Source organism: Larus michahellis, chromosome 6 (genome assembly GCF_964199755.1).
Source record: "Larus michahellis chromosome 6, bLarMic1.1, whole genome shotgun sequence".
In the NCBI taxonomy this organism is placed as follows: Eukaryota; Metazoa; Chordata; class Aves; order Charadriiformes; family Laridae; genus Larus; species Larus michahellis.
In genome coordinates this window covers 11,089,842-11,107,580 of record NC_133901.1, presented here as the reverse complement: position 1 = coordinate 11,107,580, position 17,739 = coordinate 11,089,842, and the positions used below count along the sequence as shown (strand labels likewise).

The following is a 17,739-nucleotide window of genomic DNA, read 5'->3' as shown; positions in this document are numbered from 1 at the left end:
GGAGCATTGTCTTTATAGCTCAATGCCACGTTCCAGAGATAATTTAAGAGGAATGTTGTTAACAGTCTGCAAAAAGATGTAGCAAAATGCTGCATAATAAACTTGAGGGAGCTACAGGCTGTGTATGAGACTGGAGGTCTTTTCTGGACCTGATGCTGAAACCCTTTGCTGATGAATCCCTTTGGCTTCACAGAGAACTTTCCTGCAGAAGTCAAGATCAGGATCTTGCATTTTGTAAAACAGTGGTAGATGTGATGATGTTTTCATGCTGGTTTTAGTGTTGGACCCAATAGGAATATAGCTGTTGGGTTTTTTTTCCCATATACCCAAATACTGCCATCCCTTATTAAACTCGTGCTTCTGAGGTGAAGAGATACGTTCTTCTGAGGTATCAGATAGAATATTCATAAGAATACTCCTGTTCATAAGCATAATCGTATTTGTAAGAACATCCTTGTTAAGTGTTCAAATGCCAGGAGGTTATTCTTTTTCAGCTTTGGCGTAGCAGACGTGCCTGGCTGCTCATACTTCCAGCATGAGTGAGGTTACACCCACACTGTGTAAAAGGATGCAGGAGTGTATGGCCGTGTAAATCGTGTCAAATTTAACAAGGTGATAACTAAGCTTTGTACAAGCAACTGGCAAAAGTGACAAGGCAAGAATTAATAGCTAGCTCATCTTACTCGGTGTGCTTAGAGCTGATAGTTTTGGCAGTGCGAACAAGGGTAGTGTGTGCCTGTGCTTTCTTCTGGAGCCAAATATGGTCACTTGGGACAGCTTTTGCACAGACTGCCACATTATGCGTTCTGAGGCAGGATAAATATATTCTTCTCTTCCTCTCTAGTGTGCAAGTTTAAAGCCCACAAGCGGTGTGCTGTGCGGGCAACCAATAATTGCAAGTGGACAACTCTGGCCTCCATCGGGAAGGATATCATTGAGGATGAAGATGGGGTAGGCGTTAGTCTTAACTCTTCTAGCCTTATCTTGATGTGGAAGCACGTGCTCTACAGCTTTCTTCACTGTGCAAATATCAGATTCTGCCTTTATGTGTTAGTGATGTGGGAAAGGCATTTACTGTCAGAGCATGAGATTCTGTGGGGAGAATCCAAGCATCGTAGCAAGGAGTCCTTAATAGGAAGAGACTCCTGTTATGGACCCGGGGGAGTTGAGGTTAAATAATAGGAGGCATGGGGAACCTGGTCTGAGTTTTTGTCAAAAGAAAAACAAATGAGTGGTTGGAACAGTACCTTAGTATATGAGATGTCTGATGCAAGCCAGTGTTTCCTGAGTAGCCTGGGGCAAGTCACCTGGTCTCTTTGTGCTTCAGCGTGATGTAAAATGCCAAGAGAGGTCCTCGGATGTTTTCTAGAAATTGCCCTTGCTGTCCTTAAATGGTGCATGTAAACACGTGCTCCTCTGTGTCTGTGCCACAGTGCATCCTGCGCTCTTGAGTTGCACTCTGGAGTGTCCATATTGCTTCTCTCCCTCTGTGCTGTTTGCAGATCTCAATGCCACATCAGTGGTTGGAAGGAAACCTGCCCGTGAGCGCCAAATGCACTGTGTGTGATAAAACCTGTGGCAGCGTCCTACGTTTGCAAGACTGGCGCTGCCTTTGGTGCAAAGCCATGGTGAGTTGAATAAACATGACCATTTCAGTAAAAGGATAGGTTTTGATCAGCTCTTTGGTGTGTTGTTTTAATGACATTTACTTAAAATGAAATCTCTAAACGTGCTGTCAGCATTTGCCATGAAGGACTCTATTGTTCTTTCTCCATGATAAACAGCCTGCAAGAGACAAAAATTTAAATTTGTGCTGAAAAGTGTCACTGTGATGCATAAAAGTAGGACCTAAAATCTGACTTCTCTGCAGGCTCATTTTCATTTGATAGTGAGCTTTCATAGAGGAATCTAATTACACTAGATATGAATCAGTGCCTCAGGCATGGGAAATGTTGGATTTTAAGGAGCCATTATTTGTCATTTCTGCAGGTTGAAAAGGTACGACAAAATAAGATGATAAAGAATGCTAAGCTATTTTAGTAATAGCAGTGTCCCTTCCCATTCCAATAGGTGGGGATTCTCTTGCCTAACCACTGCAGTGATGCAGATGTTGCTATGTTTCCAGTTGTCTATAAGATTAATAAAAAAAAAAAAATCACAAAATATGTGGTTTTAATGTGTGGGGTGGGGGCTCAAACCCCACGCAAACCCTCTATCTTGCTAATCTTCGTGTACCAGAAATGACTGGAGTGCCCTGAAGTGTCCTTTTTTGGGTGGCTTTATTAATCTCCTCTTCTCTTACCTCTTATGTCCCTCATGTCTTCCTGCTTTGTTTTTTGCTTTCTTGAATTCCCAGCTTTTTTTTTTGTTGTTGCTTTTGATCTCTCAACAGGCTAGAATTTTGAAAGCAGAGTGCCTGAGGACTCTTAAAGCCACGTAATCTATTACCTGGTCCTCCTAGCACTCAAAGTGCTAGTCTTATAAATTCAAATGGCAGAAAAAGTACATACTAATGAAAAGAGGAGAATTAGAAGACTCTGATTAGATCATTCTGAAAATAACTTAATTGATTGACACTTCCTTGGATTCTCCTCCTCTTCTTTCTTACTCTTCCTTGACAACCTCTTGTTGGGTGGCCTTATGAGTGGGCACTACCACAGTGCCCAAAAGAGTCTGAATGAATGGCTTTTGTTGGCGTTTTCAGGTACACACATCATGTAAAGAGTTGTTGCCAAACAAGTGCCCTCTTGGGCTGTGCAAAGTATCTGTCATTCCTCCTACTGCTCTTAACAGCATTGATTCAGATGGTAAGTAACTCCAGTAAGTAGTGCCTTCTTTCTCTTCCTCTGTTACGGCCCCTTCAGCTAACACCGTTAATGCCAGACTCTGTCAACTGAAAATTCTGCTTTTTGATGTTGCTGAAATTCCAAACTGGAAGATACTGCTGAAGTGTGGCAGTGAACCGTTTGCTTTGCTTTTGCATTCAGTTTATTACCCTGTAACGTCAGTATTTGCTGAGCTGCAGCTGTTAAAATTTATTGAGAACAACTAAATTGCAGAAGCAGTTTGGGAAGGTTGGGGAAGCTGAAAATTTTGGCATGCTGCTGGGAGATAAGTGTGACATTTGGCAGCATGAGGTGTGGTTCGTGCTGGATTCAGGGCTGTGCGCAGTTGGCGTTTACCCAGTGAGTGCCATAAGCACAAGGAACGTATTAGCTTCTCCATAGCTGTGCTGGGGCGTGGGGTGTTGCTTTTTTTCTGACTCCATCTCCACGGGCTGCTTTACATTTCTTGGCTTCTCTTCCCTTTCCCCCCTTTTCCTTGACAGGTTTCTGGAAAGCTACTTGTCCCCCTTCTTGCACAAGCCCTTTGTTGGTCTTTGTCAACTCAAAAAGTGGAGACAACCAAGGTGTAAAATTTCTTCGAAGATTCAAACAGCTACTGAATCCAGCCCAGGTCTTTGACCTCATGAATGGAGGACCTCACCTTGGGTAAGCAGATACTCTATGGAAGCACACATTCCTTGTAAATACCAGAAAAGTACAAGTGATTTATTTGATTATAAGCTTATCCTCAAGTATAACAAGGAACCTATTCCTTGGAGAAGACTGAACACACAGGAAGTTTGGAGGGGTTATCCCCTCTCTGTGTTTCGTGCTATTGATTAGCTAAAACCAAAAATGTTGTTGAAAATGTTATTATTTCCATTCATCAGTAACAGCAGGACAGCTTTAGGGGTTTAGGGGGAATTCCAGAAACACTCTCCTGGAAGAAGGCCAAGCATGGAAAACTTGAATCCAGAAGAAAACTTGTCACCAAACAGATTTGCAACAGGCATCTTGATGTACTGATAACAAGAGTTCACTTGAGTTAAATCGGGCGAACAGGCAGATGTCATAGACAGCAAATGAATGGTGTCAAAATGAGATTTATCCAGAAATAACTTAGCTAGGAAGTATGTGAAACTTCCATCCCTCGAAGATTTTACGGTGATATTGGGAAAACGTCTCTTACAAATGCTTTTGGTAAAGTTTGTTCTGCCCTGGGATCTAGATGGCATTTCAGGCTTGTTTACCAGATTACACTAGAATATCTATGGATTAAAAAAAAAAAAGTGAGCACTGTGGAATAAATTCCATCAGCGTATTTCTGCAATTCTGTTTAAAAAAAAAAAAAAAAATTGGTCTCTAGTTTGCACCCTCCAAATGTTTCTCCATGGCATTGGATCTGAGCGACTTTTGTCATGAATGGGTGTTTTTTACAATAAGAGCCAACGCAAGGTGAACTTCCATTATATTTTTCTAAACATGACTCAAAGTCTATGACTAAGACCTGTAGATGCAGGGTGCTAGATCTGGGAACGTCCACTCCTGGGTGAGTGACCATTAGGCTCTGCTTTCCTGAGAACTGTTGTAGTTTCTTGCCATAGTGCATTGTAAAACACTGGCCTTTAAAACTGCAGCATGCTGTCCAGGGGATGTGCTTGCCTGATAAACAATACATAGAAAACTTTTATAATTAAATAGTTTTCTTCTTCCCCTCCCCAGTTGGACTGACTGTAGAGAGAAATTTTGCTTTTAAGCAGGAGAGAAGGGAAGGGAGGGAATCAATTATTTTCTCAAGCTGTGGCGCACACGTCTAAAACAGCTGCTCTTGTTTGCTTGCTTGAAAAGGAAATGGTGGTACAGGGTAAAGGCTGCTTCTTAATAATTTAAATATTCTCAACCGGTGCCAGTCAAACTGTACCATAAGATGTTGTCATTTTTGATAGACTTTTTTCATGTGTCAACAGGGCTTGAAGAAATAAGGATTTTCATGTATGACAGTAAATCCTGTTTAGGTAATAATAAAAAAAATAAATATATACAAAACCCAAATAAAAGCAGGCAGTAATTCTGGAGAATGTTCAGTAAGAAGCACAGTTTCAAACAGCTTAAGGAGAGGTTGTTTTTAATATTCTGGAAAGGGTGAATAGAGAAATTCACACTTGTCTTGTTGGTAAGTTGTTTGCCTGCCTGCAGGACAGACAAGGTGCCAGAGCATTGATTTTTGTTGCTTTCCCAGAAGAAGAACTAAAGCTTGTGGGGCTTTACATCCTCTTACATTTGTCTGCTTGCTGAATGACTGCATAAAATTCCCACTCTTCAAGCTTTGCTTTAATTGGTGTGGCCTTGAGTGTGAAGGCAGTGAAGTGACATCAGAGCACTCCAAACAGTGACAAATAACTAGTGTTACACCAAACACAGCAAGTCTGCAAAAACAAGTTAATTCAATGGATAAGGAGCTATCACATGCTTGTTTCCTCTTCTGTTCAGACAAAAGTGCCAAGCTTTAGTAGAGGAATAGGTCTGGGACATATTTTTATAGTGAACAGACATTGTAAATTGCTTAGCTGTATTCATAATTCCTTATAATCATTTTAATTCATCTGTAATCTAACAGTGGCTCGTATTCATTGCGAAATCAGAGCCTACTTTAAACAAATCTGCCGTGTTTATTGCCTAGATAGGAATTGTTTATCATTTCTTTCTGTAACAGCTGATTGTTCTTTTCTCTTGCATTTTTTATTTCCCTTCTCTGTAGTTTACGCTTATTCCAGAAATTTGACACTTTCCGGATTCTAGTTTGCGGTGGAGACGGAAGTGTTGGCTGGGTTCTCTCCGAAATCGATAGCCTCAATCTTCACAAGCAGGTATCTGCCCAGCAAGCTTGGGTGGATGAAAGAATGAAGGAGTAACAACAGCATGGGTTGAAGAGGACTTTTTTTGATCATACAGATGCAGTTTGCCCCCGGACTGAAGCCACGTATCGCTTACCACAGCAGTGTTCTTGCAGTAGTTTTCTACAAGAAGGAGTGCTGGACTAATTCATTATTCCTTTCTCCATTGTTCCCCCACAAGTCCCTCTTACGAGATCCTGCTTTTGGAGTAGCTCTGAGTTACTCCTGCTCCACTGCCAGCTGAGACTTACACTCAGAAAGGGCTGCAGTTACAAAAGTGCGAGTTCCGCAAGGGTAGTGCTCCTCATCTGTTCCCTCAGGGTTTCTGAGCCCTGGGATAGGCAGAAACTTCTTTGGAGTAGAGGTATCATGCAGCGTTTAATTTGTTCCCATTTTGTCTTGGAAATGTCTATGCTACTTTTACAGAAAAAGCAATAGCACCACCTGATGGTTAAATAAAGACATCTGTAGAAGGAGTTACTTTTAATAAGATGCTCCTCACGCTGGTCGCTGTAATACAGTCCTGTCTCAATTAACAACTTAGAAGTAGAGGACATTTTTCCTCACTTGCATGCTCTTCTGGCCGGTTTGCCCACCCAATTACTTTCTCCTCCCTCTGGGACTAGCTGTTCCTCAGTGACCGGTCTGTGTAAGGAATCAGTCACGCTGCTTGTGGCTGTTTGTGGCTTGTGTTTTCCCATTTGAATATCAGTTTTGGTTTCCTTTTCTCTGATGCAGTGCCAGCTGGGAGTGCTGCCCTTGGGAACAGGGAATGACCTCGCCCGTGTGTTAGGCTGGGGGTCTGCGTGTGATGATGATACCCAGCTCCCGCAGATCCTGGAGAAGCTGGAGAGGGCCAGTACCAAAATGCTGGACAGGTGAGTAACCATCACTAACATCACATCCTCCCCTGCTCAAGAATTGTGTGAAAATACCCTTCCAGGAGAACTGGGTAGTTCTTGATTCTACCCAGCTGCTGGACTTCTTACTAATGCCAGTTAACGTTTTTGCTTTGATAATCCTCCGTCACTCTTCAGCAACAAAAGGTGGTCTGGCTTTCCGTGTCACTGCTGCAGAATAGTAATGAGTTGTAAAATTGTCTGATGTCCAGTGTCCTCTCTTGCGTTCCAGAGTTCTCATCAGTTGAGTCTGACAGTCTTACAGTCATGATTTATTTTTTTAAGCTAATTTTTTTCTTGGTAAATTTGAACCTTGTGTTTGGCACAGAAATGAAAGCTGAATGCAGAAATGGACATCTTTGCCCCTAGTATTGGTATCGCCTATGTATCTTTGTACATTTAAGAATGCTTCTTGTCTGTAGAGTTACATCTTGGTATCTGTTGCGTTGAATTGAGTAATGTCCTTAGAGTTTCTGTGAGAGAGAGGAGAAGTACAGAGAAGGTCCTTGTGCTGTAGGATACTTGTTCATAGTGTCACCCCTTCCGCTTCCCCCAGTTCAGCCCCTTTGCAGTTCCATTGCAACCCTATGGCTTCCTTACATTGGTCATGCCCCTGCCAAAGCGCAGTTTGCTCTGCTTGAGGTTCTAACCTGTTATGTTGGAAAAAGGAGGAAATAATCTGCCTTGTAGTGATAGCTATGATGTCTCCGTTCCAACAGGTGGAGCATCATGGTGTACGAAACCAAACTCCCTCGCCAAGCCTCCACTTCCACAGTCACCGAAGATTTCAGTGAGGATTCTGAGGTACCTCATGAGATGCAGAGGGCAGGGGACTGGAGCAATGGCCTCAGAACAGACAAGATAGGAGGCGGTGGTTGAGTTCAAATGGAGCAGGCCTGAATTATGACTTGGGTGAAGCAGGAGCTACAAAGATCCTGGGTCTTTAAGTCAATGAAGTATTATGGAGAAGGATGGAGGTGGGGTTACCAGAGTCAACAACCATAATGGGGAATGGGAGGAAAATGCTTTGGAACAGGGTAGATAGGAAATGATCAACTTTAGCTGCTGTCATGACATCATGTTGTTGAAATTGTGGAAAGCTGCATGGTAGTCATAAGAACCATAAAAAAGCCAGTTTTAGATCCATAGTTAATCAGAGACTCTAAGAACTGCACTGCTAATGGTTTCTAGGTTCAGAATTAGTTTCCTCGTCAGATTCAGATCGTCAGTGGATAACTGAGCCCTGGGCCACAGAACTTTTCCAGGGCAAAAAGAACCCGTAGAATGATAGGTACTCTCTGGGGAGACAGGGTTACACAGCATATGTCGTAATGTTGGGAAGCAGCAACCCAGTGTCTTGTTTTTGACTGTCACCAGGTGCAGAAGATTCTCTTCTATGAAGACTCTGTGGCTGCTCATTTGTCCAAAATTTTGACTTCTGACCAACACTCAGTGGTCATCTCCTCAGCCAAGTGAGTACTTAGAGGTCAACTGCTCTAAGCGAAAGTTGCACCGTGAAGATCCTGAGGCAATCCTTGCATGACTTGTTTTTCACAACCTTCTTTGTCTAGGGTGCTTTGTGAGACAGTGAAGGATTTTGTGGCTCGAGTAGGGAAAGCCTATGAGAAAGCAACGGAAAGCTCAGAGGAATCAGAGGTCATGGCCAGGAAGGTAAAATTAGAAAAATTGTTTGGGTTTCTAATTCTGAAGTCGAAAACTGCTCAGTTTTCAGAGAACTAGGACAGCAGCAGTTCAGCAAGCACTAAAAGAATGAACTACCGAGTCTACTGTTCTACTCAAATGTTCTTCTTTGCCTTGTAGTGCTCTGTCTTGAAGGAGAAGCTGGACTCACTGCTGAAGACACTGAATGATGAATCTCAAGCATCTTCATCCCTGCCAAACCCTCCTCCCACCATTGCAGAGGAAATCGAAGACGGTGATGGGTCAGGCAGTGCTTGTGATTCTTCTAGTGACCGGTCGGTGGGCTCATCATGTACTGCACGGCCCCAGATATTTCGCCCCCGAGAACAGCTCATGTTGAGAGCCAACAGCTTGAAAAAAGCCATTCGTCAGATAATAGAGCATGCAGAAAAAGGTAACCTGTTAGGAGTCCTGCTTGTGACTTGTTACAGGCTCTTGAGAAGTATAGATTTCCTTTATTCCAGAAGGGAGTAGGGTTCTTTATTGAAAACAGCCTTTCTGAGCTGGAGAAGCTATTCAGTAAGCCTGGCTATTTAGTTTCAGTGTCAGCTCTGCCAAGCCCACCTGCTTGAAGCATCGCTTGGTAAATCAGCCTGAAGTTCAAGGTATGTGCTCTCCCGCAGGGCTGGTTTAGGAAGTTACTACCCTCCCACACTCTCTTCATTTGCGTTTCCTGTCTGTCCCCACCCATACCACAATTGTGTCAGAGCAACTGTTTGTGTGGCCTTGCTGTAAAACAGATCTGAAAGTACTTGGGAAGAAAGTATTTGAAGTATTTTAACTTGGATTGTTTCAGAAATCTCTTTATAGTACAGCCCAGCAAAACAGCGCAGTGCTGCAACTGCAAGAGAGGGCAGGAACTTCTTAAACTAGCTTTGTCACTGGGAAAATGTTGTAATACTCCACCTTGATGCAGATCCATTCTGTTCCAATGCAACTTCCTAGGCAGGTGACCCTCTTCTCCACATCTTGACCCTTATCTCTCTCCAGCCGCTCAAACCCATTGCTCAAAGTTTCATTTCCTTTGAAAGGCGTCAGTCTCCCAGATGTTAGTCATAAACTCAGCGGTTTAACTTAGAGCAAAGGAAGTACTTAACAGCTTATTACTGGAGATAAAAGCGTTGGAGTTGCAGATGTGACATCCATGCACACGTAAATGTGTGCTATGAACAACTATGTAGTCAGTTACAGATCATTGCAATGTTGCTTGGATTTCCAGTACTGCAATATTTGTATACAACCTGTTCTGAAGGGAAAATTATATGAGATGATGGAAGTTGAGCAAACAGGCTCTGCTGCTTCTGGTGAAGCAGAGGTCTTGACCTCCCTGCTGCCCTATTTTGCTGCTGCTTACCTTTGCCAATTTGATGTTTGCCGGTTCTTTTGGAGCCCAACCAATTTGCTTAATCCAGCAAGGAGAGTTTATATTTCCGCTGGGCTGGTGGGTTGGGTTGCCTTGTGGGTAGTTTTGATGAACTCTGGAGTCAGCACAAGGGAGGGGAAGAGAGTGAAAGGAGGGGGGCTCATCCCCCTGCAGGGGCAGGTAGATCGCCTCAGGGCTGTTCCTGGAGCTGTGCCCTGTGAGGGGTGCTGGGGAGGAAGCCTATTGATTACATGCAAAGGAAGTTTTGACTTCTTTAGGCAACGTTTAATTCTTACCAGCTCTTGGGTAAACTCCAGTTACTTCTCAGATGTATTTGTTCAGATTCTCCAAACTGTTTTTCTTCTTCCAAAATAGCTAGTCCAATTCTTTCCTTTGTTTGTATTGTTTTATACCAGCTGCTCGTTTCTTCCTCATGATCGTATATGTCCAAGTGTCCTTTGCAAGTGGCTTATCCTATCGCCCCAAAACAGATTAAGCAAACAGAAAATTCTTTAAATTTATCATCTCATGTCCATCTGGTTAGAATTTCTGGCAATATCTAAATGCAAATAAATGGAAGCCCATCACCTGTAGCACAGTTTACATCTCAGGAAGGCTGAGTACGTGTAGCATTAAAGGTGGACGCTTCTGTTTAGAGCCTCACTGCTAAAGAGCTCAACAAAGGAAACAGGAGGCTAAGCCAGCCCAATTGCAAAAGCTCTCCAGAGCAGAGCTTAGTTGAGACAAATGGTACAGGAAAGCTTTTTGTTATTCCTGTTCTTTCCTTTAAGGAATCAGGGCCTTTAGAGTCCCATCCTGTTGTTATTTACATCAGTGGGAGGTGTTCCTTGCTGGAAGAGCTGTGAGGCACTCGCCTGCTTTCTCTCTCCTTACAGCTGTAGATGAGCAGAACGCCCAGACCCAGGAGCAAGAGGGCTTCCTCCTTAGTCTCTCAGCCTCTGAAGAGGTCAAGGAGCTGAGGAACGAGGACAAAATCTCCCTGCAGTCATCACACAGCAGCAGCTACGGAGTGTCCAAAGGGAGGAGCCAGCGGAAAGGTACTGCTCCAGGGCTGCCACCGTACAGATCTTGACTACAAATTACAATTGTGTTAGTGTAAAAAGTGAGGGAGGTGTTACATCTATCGCCTTCCAAGTTCTTTTTTTCTCTCGTTTTTGAATGATTGCTTTTCAGATGCCAGCCCTTGCATGTTTCTGTGCTCTAGCCTGTGCATCACACACCACACTGTTTGCTGCATCTCTGATGTCTGGTGCATGATCTTAGCATATGGAGCCTAGGATTCAGAAATTTTCTTGCACCTTAGCCAGTAATCTGGGTTATCTTGGCTTTCAGTCCTTGGACAAGGACGGTCTTGAGCATTTTTTGTGTCATCTACCTGATGACATTTCCCTGCAAGCCCCTGCCATCCTTTGCAGATGACAGAGAACGGAAACCAGTTTGCTTTAATAACTGTGTTATGTGAGTAATTTGTTAGCGAGCCCTGATCACTGCAAATACATTTGGAACTTATCTGAGTAGTGACTGGGAGCCAAATACCCTGTCTGTTGTGCTGCTGGCACCAGCGTTTTCTCATCTCCATTTCTAATATTGGCATGTGGCATTTTGGTACCTCCAATCTGAGGTTTTCTGGTTGCGCCTATGCCACATCTCTGTCTCTTAATGACTGGTTCTGTCGACTCTTTGTTTTATGGTGGCTAGAGTGTTTTGCTGTTGGGCGATTCCTGACCCAGTCTTGCTGCTTGGGTGGTGCTGCTATATGCTGGTCCGAATTACAGCATTATGTTTGTCAGTAGCCATGTGTGTGTTGTGTTTTACAGCGTCCAAGTCTCCTTGCGAAAGACTCATAAACAAAGGAAGTTTGTCGCTCGGCAGCTCTGCGTCTCTTCCTCCCCAGACAGGAAACCGGGACAACTTGCCAATGCTGAACACAAAAATCCTCTACCCAAGTAAGTGTAACACCCACCACTTCCCATTGAGGCAGACAACTGGAGTATGGGTGGCAGCAGTGCAGGCTGCAGTCTCCACCTGAAAATGTGAAATTGTCCTGCCTGATGTCCTTTTGTGCAGGGTCTGCGGCGTGGAGAGAAATCCCTTTGTGGATAGCTTTCCACTAGGGCTGAAAAGCGGAGACTTAGAGGGAGCTGTAATAGTTTCCAGTTAGTAGCTGAGACCTAGACGCACGTTTTTATTAACATTGTGCAGTGGCAGAATTTAGATGCCGCTTACAAGGAGATACTGAGCTCAAAGAAACCTTAAGAAGGCTGATAGGATGCTGCCGAGAGAGGTTTCCGAAGAGTGGCATCTATAGACTGGGAGCAGCAGTCCGTTCATGTGAAGCGTGAAGTCAGTGGAGGTGCACAGACCCAGCAGAATTCCCACCTCCCACATCTTATGCAGCAACTTCTCCCCATCATCACAGTGCTGTCCTTCCACGTCTTCCCCCAAACTACTTGTTCAAGTGTTCCTTCTGGAAGCTGGTAATTTCTTTTCTCTCTGACAAAGCTACTGTTTGTGGGTCACCAGCTGATAATTCAAGAATCAGGAGGCATTAATTCTTGAGCAACTGGAAGAATAACTTCAGTCCTGCTCTCTCTACTCATTGAAGCAAGGATGTTGCATGTCTCGCCCTGCAACAAAAAAGCTACTGCAGCGAACGCATTCTTATTTCTGATTCCCGTGTGTCTACAACTGTGCTGCTGGCCTTAGGTGATGCTCTGGCAATCAGAAACTCTGCAGGCAGCCCCAGAAACCTTTCTCCTTATTGAGAGACCTAAGCCTTCTGGTGTGGAAGAAGGCACTATTGCTATTTGCTTTTCATAGTGAGTGGCAAGAGTTAATGTATTCTGCCCTGTTGTCTTGATTCTGAGATTGGAGGTACCTGTTTTCTGTTTATTATTCATCACACTGTTCCCTGTGGTCAATTTTCCTACAGATATCCGTGCTGGTATGTCTGGTTCTTTGCCTGGGAGCTCTGTCATCAGCCGATTGTTGATCCACGCTGATCCCTTTAACTCTGAGCCTGAAAATCTGTGAGTATGCCCAGGAGCTTGAAGGGAGGGAGTGGGCGTTTCCAAATGGACCTCAGCAGAGAAGCAGATTAGTTTATAGTGCTAAATAATGGACTGCGGCAGCCCAGAGTGTAAATGAATTCATATGTTGGCTGCCAGTGAGGATCAGTTTCTGTAGTTATACATGCAGTGGCACATCTGACTCATGGTAGAAGATTTTTAGGTTTTAGGTGAAAATGAAATCTAGATCAATCTTCTGCCTCCACTCAGAGTGACTCCCTCCACAGTAACCTGAGGGGGAATCACTACTCTTACAGCACGGAGGCCCAAGAAAGGTCAAGGGCAGGCCACAACAGGGGAGGCAGTTGGGAAATGTGATGTGAAGACTTTCTCAGGCTGTTTTTGCTAAACTGTTTAACAGTAAAAATCCGATGACGGAGACGTCGGGGGTTTTTCACGGGGTTCGGTGCCCCTGAGATGAGTAGCTGACACTTCTGAGCTCATTTGTCAGGCTCTCTCTAGGTAACACCTAATATATATATATATATATATATATATATAAAAAAGCAATTAGTATGGCTAATGTTTTGTGAAACCTTTTATACAATGCCAGTGACCAGCAACCTAGCTTTTTGTAAATGAAGTGTAGGCTTCTGGGTATGTTTCTGTGGCAAGGGGAGAATTCCTCTGCAGATCTCATGGCGGTGAAGTCTTATGGACAGAGGCCACAGGCCAGGAACCTCTACCCAGTAGCCACTTTTATGGTATTCTTTGTGGGTTTTAGGCAATTCCCAGCTGTGCTTACCCCAGAGCACGTTGGCATACAGCCTTCTTGTTCTTCACCTCTTTATGCAACAGAATTATGAGGTGGCCAGAGGGGGCATGCGAGATGGATACCAAATGGTGCGTAGACTTAGGAATGGGAGTTTCATTCTTTTGTTTGGCAGTGAATGTTACACAGAGAAGTGCGTCATGAATAATTACTTTGGAATTGGACTGGATGCGAAGATTTCTTTGGACTTCAACAACAAACGCGATGAGCACCCAGAGAAATGCAGGTGGGTTTGGCTTTGGCTGGCCTTTGGCGACTGCCAGCAGTGACTGAAACCACTTTATGTTTCTGTGCGGTTTTGAAGCTGATTGTGTACAAGTGTGCTGAATAGGCGTATTGTCGATCTTGTCTGCATAATCATCCTTCAAGGCTTGAAATCACGATGGAGGAGATTAGCTGCCAGTTTATTACTGATTCGTTATGCTGTTGTGGCTAGTATGAGATCTTTAAGTAGCTGCATCCGTGTGGATTTTGTGTGTTGGTTCTGTTTACTTCATGGTGTCACACACAGATTTTTCTCCAGGGCTTGCTGTTTAGCTATGAGAGAATCTCCTCTCAGCTCTAAATGCCATGGAGGCTGATTTTGGCTTTGATTCTAACTTAATACAAACCACAGGTTTTGGCCTTTTGAATACCTGGGCAACTGCAGGATGCCTTGCGTAGCCTGGGGTTGGTACATTTTCTGTGCTTGAGCCTAAAACTGCAAAATGCTGGTATCCAGATGTACAAGATTGACAAGTTCTGTGCCAGGGGAATCTGTGTGTTTCCGGTACTACATGTTACTCAGTCATCCTCAATTCCTACCTGACGTTTATTTAAGGGGGGGTAGTTTCCTAGCAGAAGCAATGGCCATTTTGAGTGCTCAATCCTTTTGGAAGCAAAGCAGCTTTGTGTTTTAGGAGGTACCATTTCAGTGTGGGTGGTTTTTTTCCCCTCTAAGTGAAAAGGTAAATGCTTATGCTAACTTTTTCTCTTTGCCCCTTTAGAAGTCGTACTAAAAACATGATGTGGTACGGAGTATTGGGAACCAAGGAGCTGCTACACAGAACATATAAAAACCTGGAGCAGAAAGTCTTGCTGGAGGTGAGGAATTAGCGTGCCCTTCTGTTGCTGAAACTGGGGTGCCTAATCGCATCTCCTTCAGACACTTTGACTTTGGCACAGTGATGCTATCTGGTGATGTTAGGGTGTTTCCCTTCCCTGTCTGATACTTGCTGTATCTCACCCTGAGCTAGCTAAAAGTGGCTTTTCCTGGTTCTGGAAGATAACTTGTATTCTTAGCCTGACACTAAGGGAAGTGTCATCCAGCTGGAAAGTATTAGCTGTCCCCAACTCAGTATTCGGCATAGGTAAGATTGTCATGTTACATGTGGTATCTCATGTGAACATAACATTTTAGCTAGTAGGTGCAGTGGAAAGCTCTTAATTTAACTACAGTATAGTGGAAAAAAAAATCTTCTTGTATGGGCCATGTACAGCATAAGCAGGTAGCTTGGAGGAGGAGACCCTCATCACAGTGGACTGTGTAGGTGTTTCAGAAGTTTTATTCACCCTTCTGGAAGAATAAACCAAGAGGTTTTGCCAAGCCTCTCAGGTGTGCCCTGTTCCTTTTTGGGGAAAAGAAGCAACAGTACCCCTCTAAAACTGCCCTCTGCTAGAGGAGAGGTGGTTCATGAGACATGAATGGATACGTTCTGCTCCATTAGGTCAAGAGTAAACTGGAAGAAACTTGAATTAATTTATTACTAAGCTGTGCAGGCTGTTTTCCGTTCTTAGAGGATGTGCTTTAGCAGGAGGGGCTCTCTCCTGCTGTGCTGAGTGTAGTGTTGTCTTCTTTTCTGTGTAGTGTGATGGGAGGCCAATCCCTTTGCCCAGTCTCCAGGGAATCGCTGTACTCAACATACCCAGCTATGCAGGAGGCACCAACTTCTGGGGGGGAACCAAGGAAGATGATGTGAGTATTGCCTAAGGCAATCCAGGAAATGTTTTTACTTACTGTTGCTTCTGGAGTCATAGCCCCTGAGAACAGCGCTTTGAAGAAGAGGGCAAGGGGCCTGTCTGCAAGTACTTTCTCTGTGCAGTGGGTAGGATACTGAAGGCCAGTCTTCAGCAGCTTTGCGCCCAAGCAGTCTGTAGCAATTCAGAAGAAATACAAATGCTTTCCTGAGCATTTTGACTTCCAGGAGATGCTTTAGATTGGCCTTCTCAGACTGCCTGAGACGTAAAGCCCCTTGAAGACAAAGGGAGTTAGATCCAGTCAGAAACATTGTATTAATTGAGATGAAGAAGTGTGTACTCTTATAAGAATAGTGATTGCCTTGTAGCCTACAGCCTTTGTCTTAGCTGCCATTGGAAGCACAGGCTCCTTTTTCTCCCTCCTGGCTTACTGCAAATCTTCAGCTTCTAGCCTCATTGTTAATTTTATACAGGTTAAAAAGCACAATTGAAAGCCAACCCCCAAATTTTCACCAACAGGGGGTAAAGGAAACCTCTCCAACAGAGCTGTAGTCAACTGAATTCTCTCTCCCTTGTGTCTGGCTAGACATTTACAGCCCCCTCCTTTGACGACAAGATTTTGGAGGTGGTAGCAGTGTTTGGTAGCATGCAGATGGCAGTGTCACGAGTAATAAATCTACAGCATCACCGCATTGCACAGGTATCGATTACTTTTGTAAGCTCTTCTTGCCTCCCCCATCTCCAGTTTGTGATGGTTTTGCCAATTTCAGTCCATAAATCCCCCCTTTGTGCTTGCTCTTATCCATGGAAAGAGCATTCACCAGGGCAAAAATGAGCGTGTCCAGGGGCAATTGGGCATGGAATTGTTCGCTAGCATTCATTGTGGTACGAGTTACACCACCAGTTCAAATACAGATTAGTCCAAAGACACAGCAAACAGTCGGTGCCACACAAGGGCCGGGTGTGCTCTGACACCCAGGCACGTGTGCAGCCACTAGCCCCAAAGCTGCAGTAGCTGGGGAAGTGCTTTGGCTTTTGGAAAAACAACATTGTAGAGCTTCTCTGAAGCAATCGTTTCTTGCAGTGTCGGACGGTGAAGATAGCAATCCTGGGAGAAGAAGGGGTTCCCGTGCAAGTGGATGGAGAAGCCTGGATCCAGCCTCCGGGTTACATTTGGATTGTTCATAAGAACAGAGCACAGACTCTCACCCGAGACAGGGTAAGAGCAGCCTTGCATGCACACTTTGTAGTACACACGTGTTTTGATGTCACCTACTCCTGAGGAGTGTGGCAACAGCCACACATGGAAGCTTATCTTTGTGAACGTAAGAAGCATATTTTGCTACACCCCAAAAAACTTTTTGGAAAGAACATGATTAAACTTGCATTTGCCACTTGGGAAATCACATAAGTAAGGTTGTTTATGCAAGCTTATTTTGCTTCCTTTTCTAGGTGTCTTGTGACAGCGTTTCTTAACATGCTTGCATGCTGTTTTTCCTGCAGGATGCCTGTCTCACCGAGTGCTGTGGATTGTCTAGATTCAGCTGCTCAATATGTTAATTTCTCATGATTGTTCAATATGTGGCTTATACCTCGTTGAGCAAGTAAAGCAGCATCTTATGCCTTGTTCAGCAGTGTGTGTCTGTCTCATCTCATAATTTTCAAATATATCTGATGAGTACCCGCACATAAGGAAGCGTCCTCGCCGTTTTACTCTATTACTGAATGGTGGTAAGCCAAAGGAAAGGATAAAGGCCTTGCTGTGGCACAACAGGCTTTGTGGTTCCCCCCAGCTCGGTAACTGTCCGTGGATAAACAGTTTAGTTGATAGCAGCTCTTAATGCTTTCCAGCATAACAGCCTTTTACCCAGCTCCAGAGCAAACCTCTGCAAGTCCTCTGCAAAGGACTTGCCTGCTGAGTGACAAGAAAAGAGAGAACGACCAAGAGGAAAAAGAGGGAAGCAGCCTGATACAGGCCTGAGGCATATTCCCTGGCAGGGTGTTACAAGTATGATGGTATGAAAAGAAAGCAAAGGTGGGCGTTCAAAGCCCCTGTCATGGCTCTTGGGTATTGCCCTGCCCTGCCCTTTTAGCTGGGAGAGAACAGTGGGTATTGGTGTGGGTATGGGGAGCGGAGGAGACAGGAATGGTGTGTGCGGTCTTTCCTGGAGGGACAGTGAGCTTCTGCAGTGTCACACTGAGACTTTGAGGGAGAGTGACCGAAGGGGATAGCACAGAGA

At 44.3% G+C, this 17,739-nt stretch overlaps 1 protein-coding gene across 7 annotated transcripts in view; it reads left to right on the top strand.

Annotated features, from left to right (window-relative positions):
- The window catches only part of DGKD (diacylglycerol kinase delta), a 64,214-nt gene that overhangs the window by 34,791 nt on the left and 11,684 nt on the right, over positions 1 to 17,739 (top strand). For all 7 annotated transcript variants that reach the window (XR_012587752.1, XM_074593177.1, XM_074593176.1 and 4 more), the window contains 18 exons: positions 845 to 951; positions 1,503 to 1,628; positions 2,705 to 2,807; positions 3,329 to 3,491; positions 5,584 to 5,692; positions 6,458 to 6,597; positions 7,338 to 7,422; positions 7,996 to 8,090; positions 8,190 to 8,289; positions 8,440 to 8,713; positions 10,579 to 10,740; positions 11,521 to 11,649; positions 12,636 to 12,732; positions 13,659 to 13,769; positions 14,530 to 14,626; positions 15,390 to 15,497; positions 16,086 to 16,199; positions 16,584 to 16,718. Coding sequence is in view for 6 of the 7 variants with exons in the window: in XM_074593177.1 (XP_074449278.1) it covers positions 845 to 951; positions 1,503 to 1,628; positions 2,705 to 2,807; positions 3,329 to 3,491; positions 5,584 to 5,692; positions 6,458 to 6,597; positions 7,338 to 7,422; positions 7,996 to 8,090; positions 8,190 to 8,289; positions 8,440 to 8,713; positions 10,579 to 10,740; positions 11,521 to 11,649; positions 12,636 to 12,732; positions 13,659 to 13,769; positions 14,530 to 14,626; positions 15,390 to 15,497; positions 16,086 to 16,199; positions 16,584 to 16,718 (2,255 nt within the window). In the remaining variant the exon portion in view is untranslated. The remainder of the gene's footprint in view (positions 1 to 844; positions 952 to 1,502; positions 1,629 to 2,704; positions 2,808 to 3,328; positions 3,492 to 5,583; positions 5,693 to 6,457; positions 6,598 to 7,337; positions 7,423 to 7,995; positions 8,091 to 8,189; positions 8,290 to 8,439; positions 8,714 to 10,578; positions 10,741 to 11,520; positions 11,650 to 12,635; positions 12,733 to 13,658; positions 13,770 to 14,529; positions 14,627 to 15,389; positions 15,498 to 16,085; positions 16,200 to 16,583; positions 16,719 to 17,739) is intronic.